This window comes from Oncorhynchus keta, chromosome 28 (assembly GCF_023373465.1).
Source record: "Oncorhynchus keta strain PuntledgeMale-10-30-2019 chromosome 28, Oket_V2, whole genome shotgun sequence".
Lineage (NCBI taxonomy): Eukaryota > Metazoa > Chordata > Actinopteri > Salmoniformes > Salmonidae > Oncorhynchus > Oncorhynchus keta.
The window spans coordinates 2,835,872-2,844,013 of NC_068448.1; the positions used below are offsets into that span (position 1 = coordinate 2,835,872).

Below are 8,142 nucleotides of genomic sequence, written 5' to 3' on the forward strand. Positions count from 1 at the left end.
CATAGTATTACAAAATACATCATTATACTATAGCCTATGTACAAATTATCAAGTTCTACTACAAGGGATTCCTGTAATGTGGTACCAGGAAGATGCAGTGTTGTGGTACCAGGAAGATGCAGTGTCGTCATGGTACCAGGAAGATGCAGTGTCGTCATGGTACCAGGAAGATGCAGTGTCGTGGTACCAGGAAGATGCAGTGTCGTCATGGTACCAGGAAGATGCAGTGTCGTGGTACCAGGAAGATGCAGTGTCGTCATGGTACCAGGAAGATGCAGTGTCGTCATGGTACCAGGAAGATGCAGTGTCGTCATGGTACCAGGAAGATGCAGTGTCGTGGTACCAGGAAGATGCAGTGTCGTGCTATCCTGACTCCCACCTCTCAGCCTCTCGCTGTAACCGACTGAAACACATTCACATGCTGTATCCTCAGTTCAACTGTTGGTTGTAGACTTTTATTCAAATGGTATTGAGCCAACATATGCTCAAAGTGAGGGCAAAGGAAATATATATTTTTAATTAAAAAAGGAAGACATTTATGAAAAAATAATATACAAAAAGTCATTAATTAATTATAGGAGAACTATGCATTACTTCAGATAATCCATGCACTATTCGGCCTAAATGTAACAGAGATTAGAAGGAAAAAAATACCAGGTATTTTAAACTTTAGTCCTTCATTGGTGAGTTAGTGTAGAGACAAATTCCTTGTAGAAAAGTCAATGTTTTTGTACTGAAACAGGCAGGGAGCAGGACTTGAACCCTCGACCTTCCAGGGCGAAGTCCAGCGCGCTATGGACCGTTTCGTGACAGCATGCTCGAGCGACAGAGTCGGTATCCGCGCCTATAACCCCCGGGTCGTTACACTGGGATTATTTTGGTTGGCATTGGACCAGACCAGAAAACATCACACACGGACCACAAAGCATTGCACAGAAGAACTCACACAACCCCCGTGTTTATATCCCGTGGGCTTCACTTGTATTGTAACAGCGACCTCAAATAGATACTTTGTACATACTCCATTCAAAGACGCTTCATGCACTGGGGGCGCATTCATTACGTCGATTCTGTTGTAAAAAAAAAAACATTTCTTAAACGGAAGCAACCCGAACGAAACGGGGAGGGGCATACCTGAATTTCTCAAATTGAAAGTGTGTCGTTTTTTTTTTTTTAGTTGCACAACGTTTTATTTTGCAACTGTTTGGGACTAATGATTACACTCCGGAGTGTGGTCTTTGCCGACGTCATTTCTGTGCGACGTTGTTGTCGCTCCACTTGGCGCTCAGACGGAGGGTTTGGTCAGGCGGAACATCAAGTGTAAGTCAACTGTTATTGTCTCTACGCTCTATTTTTTTATTGCAATGTTGGCCCTCTGAAAAATGACTACAATTATTTGAATTAGGGGCTTGGAGAGTATTTTTTTTTAGTTCGACGTTAGTCTTGAAGTTATAGCTAAGCATCGGCTAACGTTAACCACTGATGAGACATTGTTGCGGGTTGTTTTCTTAAAAAAAAAAACACATTTTGACGAGTTGACACGGATACAATGACCGCGTTTGATTTGTAACGTTAGCCATATCTACCGGCTTGTAACGGGTAAACTGGCTAGAATTGGGATGTGTCTGTGGCAACATGAGAAAGTGAAATCACCTGTCCAAAAATGACGTTTCAAAACACACAGCCCCCATCTTCCTGGAAAAAGTGATGCTTTCAAAACCCACACGACACCATTGATTATTCATTAGGGTTCCATGATTTCCAAACTGAACAGAAATGATCTGTTATCATCAACTATTGACCTTCGTTGATATATGTTGTAGGGTGTATGTATAGGTGTTTCTGTGGACGGTAGTGTATCTGCTGCAGCATGGAGTCTGTGCCAGAGCCCAGGTCTGTCAGACGTTCCCCTCGCACGTCAAATTCGCCGGACCACAACGCAGCCAAAGTAAGATATACCCGAGAATAAGAGTCTGTCTACATGTCCATGATAAGAAGTGAATAGAGCTATAGCCACCATCTTTAAGTAGACTCACTGCAGCTCACTCTTGACTGTAGGCTGTATCAGGGATGGCTAACAACAGAGATCCTATTCAATTACCAAGAGGAGCTATGTCATAAACACTCAAGGTTCCAGAATGGGGGGGGGTGAAAATGGCAGCCATTTTGTCCAAACCAGTCTCATTGGAATGAATGGCAGTAGAGGCATAATCCTGATTTTTTTTTTCTTCTTATATAGGAAAATAAAACAAAGGCATGTGATATATCAGACATAGTTTAACATAATCATTATTAACATCAAATATCGTCATATAATCATAAATGCAGTTTTATAAGGGGTTTATACACGTTTTCTGTATAAATAGCCTCTAACATATATGTAAACAGACCATAAATGTCTCCATTTTTTTAATTTTCCAGGGAAACTGGAAGTGCTATTATATGATACAATATCAGTTGCATTTACATCTTGTCCCATCAACTGATTTTATTCAGTTCCAGGCTGTTGATTGACAGCATTTGTTTGAATGGAATATTGACATTTTAATTAGAAATAAATAAGGGGGTCATTCCTCTAAAACTGATTGGCTAAGCTAGCTAACAAACATACAGTGCAGATAAGTTCTTCAAGTACATTATTTTACACCATCTTATCACAGCACTGGTAACACCATCGTTGACCAACTCCCTGTCCAACATGGCTGACTTTTGCACCATCATAAGAAGGTTCAAAACCATTCTAGTGTTCTAAAACCCTAATTCTCGGTGCACCAACTGGCTGTGTAAGATTTAACCTTACATAAACACACGTGATTCAACCGATCAAGGACCTGAGAAGCAGCAGACTACTAGAATCAGGTGTGTTTAAAGCAGGGTTGCAACAAAATGCTGCACTTCCAATAGCTCTTCGGGAGGAGGGCTTGTCAGCCCTGCCACAGATAAACCAGTTAGATGTGATGCCGTAGTCATTGCTTTTGTTCCAAACGGTACCCTGTTGCCTATGCAGTGCTTTTGACCAGGGCTCATAGGGTCCTGGCCAACAGTAGTGCACTATAAAGGGATTAATGTGCTATTTAAGACACAGCTGTGGCTGTTAATGATCACTGTGTTGATGGTGGAGTTTGATCATGTTGAGAGATGCACTTAAACCTTTAGACTCCCTGAAAGCTGTTGTTCCACACACAGACATTCACTTTACAAGACAGGGTCATTTCTTCAAACATCTACAGTCTGTTTTTCACTCTTAGTGGTCTCCTAATCACTTGGGAGAGTTATTTTACTGGGACAACGACAACCGTCTTCATGATTGCCTAACCTCTGTCTGTTACTCGCCTCTGCCTCAGAAGGAGAGCGGCAAGACCCGGAAGAAGACGAGCAACCTGCAGGAGACTCGGAGGAGAGGAAGAATGGACAGAAGTAAAGGAGAGGAGGACATAGCCAATCAACTGAACAACCTGGTACACACTTTCGAGGGGAAGCCTAAAGGGAAATTAAATGTGGGAGAAAGAGTTTTACATTTGTCTCGTGAATCTAGAGAGGAAACAGTGAAGAGGAAACAGTACATCTAGAGAGATGTAGAGGAAACAGTGGAGATGTAGAGGAAACAGGAAATCTAGAGAGATGTAGAGGAAACAGGAAATCTAGAGAGATGGAGAGGAAACAGTGAATCTAGAGAGCTGGAGAGGAAACAGTAATTCTAGAGAGATGGAGAGGAAACAGTGAATCTAGAGAGGAAACAGGGAATCTAGAGAGATTGAGAGGAAACTGTGATTCTAGAGAAGAAACAGTGATTCTAGAGAGGAAACAGTATATCTAGAGAGGAAACAGTGAATCTAGAGAGATGGAGAGAACAGTGAATCTAGAGAGGAAACAGGGAATCTAGAGGGAAACAGGGTATCGAGAGAGATGGAGAGGAAACAGTAAATCTAGAGAGGAAACAGTGAATCTAGAGAGATGGAGAGGAAACAGTGAATCTAGAGAGATGGAGAGGAAACAGTAAATCTAGAGAGATGGAGAGGAAACAGTGAATCTAGAGAGGAAACAGTTAATCTAGAGAGGAAACAGTGATTCTAGAGAGGAAACAGTACATCTAGAGAGATGGAGAGGAAACAGTGAATCTAGAGAGGAAACAGTAAATCTAGAGAGGAAACAGGGGATCTAGAGGGAAACAGGGTATCTAGAGAGATGGAGAGGAAACAGTGGAGAGGAAACAGTGAATATAGAGATATGGAGAGGAAACAGTGGAGAGGAAACAGTGAATATAGAGATATGGAGAGGAAACAGTGGAGAGGAAACAGTGAATATAGAGAGATGGAGAGGAAACAGTGAATATAGAGATATGGAGAGGAAACAGTGGAGAGGAAACAGTGAATATAGAGAGATGGAGAGGAAACAGTAAATCGAGAGAGGAAACAGTAAATCTAGAGAGATGGAGAGGAAACAGTAGAGAGGAAACAGTACATCTAGAGAGATGGAGAGGAAACAGTAGAGATGTAGAGGAAACAGTGAATCTAGAGAGATGGAGAGGAAACAGTACATCTAGAGAGATGTAGAGGAAACAGTACATCTAGAGAGATGGAGAGGAAACAGTAGAGATGTAGAGGAAACAGTACATCTAGAGAGATGGAGAGGAAACAGTACATCTAGAGAGATGGAGAGGAAACAGTGGAGAGGAAACAGTAAATCTAGAGAGATGGAGAGGAAACAGTAGAGATGTAGAGGAAACAGTAAATCTAGAGAGATGGAGAGGAAACAGTAGAGAGGAAACAGTACATCTAGAGAGATGGAGAGGAAACAGTAGAGATGTAGAGGAAACAGTGAATCTAGAGAGATGGAGAGGAAACAGTACATCTAGAGAGATGTAGAGGAAACAGTACATCTAGAGAGATGGAGAGGAAACAGTAGAGATGTAGAGGAAACAGTAAATCTAGAGAGATGGAGAGGAAACAGTGAATCTAGAGAGATGGAGAGGAAACAGTACATCTAGAGAGATGGAGAGGAAACAGTAAATCTAGAGAGATGGAGAGGAAACAGTACATCTAGAGAGATGGAGAGGAAACAGTACATCTAGAGAGATGGAGAGGAAACAGTACATCTAGAGAGATGGAGAGGAAACAGTAGAGATGTAGAGGAAACAGTAAATCTAGAGAGATGGAGAGGAAACAGTGCATCTAGAGAGATGGAGAGGAAACAGTGAATCTAGAGAGATGGAGAGGAAACAGTGAATCTAGAGAGATGGAGAGGAAACAGTACATCTAGAGAGATGGAGAGGAAACAGTAAATCTAGAGAGATGGAGAGGAAACAGTGAATCTAGAGAGATGGAGAGGAAACAGTGAATCTAGAGAGATGGAGAGGAAACAGTGAATCTAGAGAGATGGAGAGGAAACAGTAAATCTAGAGAGATGGAGAGGAAACAGTAAATCTAGAGAGATGGAGAGGAAACAGTACATCTAGAGAGATGGAGTGGAAACATGTTTTCTGAACACATTATAACCTCATCATCATCATTGTCTGCTAGTGCTGAGCGATTGACTTTCCCCCGTTATTAAACAACTAACTGACCGACGTGGTTCAAATACTTCACTTCCATTTCCTTTTTGTGTGAGTCGTTTCTCTAGAGAGAAATCATGTCAAGAACCGTGGTCCTTCTGTAGCTCAGTTGGTAGAGCATGGCGCTTGTAACGCCAGGGTAGTGGGTTCGATCCCCGGGACCACCCATACGTAGAATGTATGCACACATGACTGTAAGTCGCTTTGGATAAAAGCGTCTGCTAAATGGCATATATTATTATATTATTAACCGTGTGGGACGCTGGGCTGAAGTTAGTTGTTGTAGTTTTCATGAAGCAAATACTCAGCCGAGTTCAGTGCAGAAACGTGGTAATTAACTACAATGACCATAATCCATTGCGCCTGTTCATTCCAGCGGGGACGGACGGAAACTCCTTTAACGCCTGCTACGATCTATAGGTTAGATACACACAGGCCTTATGTATGAGAGAGGAATGTACACAACACAATGAGGAGAGAGAGGGATAGAGAGAGTTTGTGAAAGTATGCCTAGTAAACTGGTTTAGTCAGACAGCTCTGCAACATCCTTAGTCAGGCTAGTTAGTTAGGATGACTAGAGACAGTACGGGGAGAACAGAGATAATGTGAGATGGTAGAGATAATACATAGTTTAGTCAGACAGCTCTGCAACATCCTTAGTCAGGCTAGTTAGATAGGATGACTAGAGACAGTACGGGGAGAACAGAGATAATGTGAGATGGTAGAGATAATACATAGTTTAGTCAGACAGCTCTGCAACATCCTTAGTCAGGCTAGTTAGATAGGATGACTAGAGACAGTACAGTATGGGGAGAACAGAGATAATGTGAGATGGTAGAGATAATACATAGTTTAGTCAGACAGCTCTGCAGCACCCTTAGTCAGGCTAGTTAGATAGGATGACTAGAGACAGTACGGGGAGAACAGAGATAATGTGAGATGGTAGAGATAATACATAGTTTAGTCAGACAGCTCTGCAGCATCCTTAGTCAGGCTAGTTAGATAGGATGACTAGAGACAGTACGGGGAGAACAGAGATAATGTGAGATGGTAGAGATAATACATAGTTTAGTCAGACAGCTCTGCAGCACCCTTAGTCAGGCTAGTTAGATAGGATGACTAGAGACAGTACGGGAGAACAGAGATAATGTGAGATGGTAGAGATAATACATAGTTTAGTCAGACAGCTCTGCAGCATCCTTAGTCAGGCTAGTTAGATAGGATGACTAGAGACAGTACGGGGAGAACAGAGATAATGTGAGATGGTAGAGATAATACATAGTTTAGTCAGACAGCTCTGCAGCATCCTTAGTCAGGCTAGTTAGATAGGATGACTAGAGACAGTACGGGGAGAACAGAGATAATGTGAGATGGTAGAGATAATACATAGTTTAGTCAGACAGCTCTGCAGCATCCTTAGTCAGGCTAGTTAGATAGGATGACTAGAGACAGTACGGGGAGAACAGAGATAATGTGAGATGGTAGAGATAATACATAGTTTAGTCAGACAGCTCTGCAGCATCCTTAGTCAGGCTAGTTAGATAGGATGACTAGAGACAGTACGGGGATAACAGAGATAATGTGAGATGGTAGAGATAATACATAGTTTAGCTGGCTGACTGCTACTGTCTGAGCAGAGATGAGTTAACAAATAAAAACAAAGTAATTTACCCAACCGAAATATGTTATTATCTAGTCATTTACTATTGATGTCTACCCAGTGTAGACCTGACAGAGCATCATTTTGGGCTTTGGAATCATTAAAAAGCTCTAAAATCATCATAACGTCATTATTTCGTAATACATTTCATGTACAAAAAAATAATAATAATTGAAAGCTTTATAGAAAACGTTTTATTTTCCGAATCTGAAACCGACCTCAAAAAGCACTTATCGCTCAGCACTAATGGCTATTGTTGTTGTGTGTGCTCATGTGTTGTCGTGTGTGCTCATGTGTTTTTGTGTGTAGGATCTATGTAACGAGGCTTCAGCCACGGGGACTGGTCTGGTGTTTGACAGCTTGTTCACACACCATCGCTGTCTCTGGGATCCCAGGTGATTGTTTTCTGAACCCTGTTCGTCTGTCTCCTTGCTGCTCCAGGTGGGTACACTCTATACAAAAGTATGTGGACACCCCCTTCAAATTTGTGGATTTGGATATTTCAGCCACTGCATGAAATGGAGCACAAAGACATGCAATCTGCATAGACAAACATTGGCAGTAGAACGGCCTTACTGACTTACTCAGTGACTTTCAACGTGGCACCGTCAAAGGATTCCACCTCTCCAACAAGTCAGTTCAAAACAACTCCAAACAGGTACCCCAAACAGGTACCCCAAACAGGTACCCCAAACAACCCCAAACAGGTACCCCAAACAAGTACCCCAAACAGGTACCCCAAACAACCCCAAACAGAACCCCAAACAGGTACCCCAAACAACTCCAAACAGGTACCCCAAACAACTCCAAACAGGTACCCCAAACAGGTACCCCAAACAGGTACCCCAAACAATTCCAAACAGGTACCCCAAACAACTCCAAACAGGTACTCCAAACAGGTACCCCAAACAGGTACCCCAAACAACTCCAA

At 42.2% G+C, this 8,142-nt stretch overlaps 1 protein-coding gene across 1 annotated transcript in view; it reads left to right on the forward strand.

Moving 5' to 3' along the window:
* The first annotated feature begins 1,167 nt into the window (after positions 1-1,167).
* hdac6 (histone deacetylase 6) overlaps positions 1,168-8,142 on the forward strand; it is a 48,624-nt gene continuing 41,649 nt past the window's right edge. The window contains 4 exon segments of the mRNA XM_052484167.1: positions 1,168-1,320; positions 1,824-1,948; positions 3,345-3,458; positions 7,521-7,606. Coding sequence (XP_052340127.1) covers positions 1,871-1,948; positions 3,345-3,458; positions 7,521-7,606 — 278 coding nt within the window. The 5' untranslated portion in view covers positions 1,168-1,320; positions 1,824-1,870.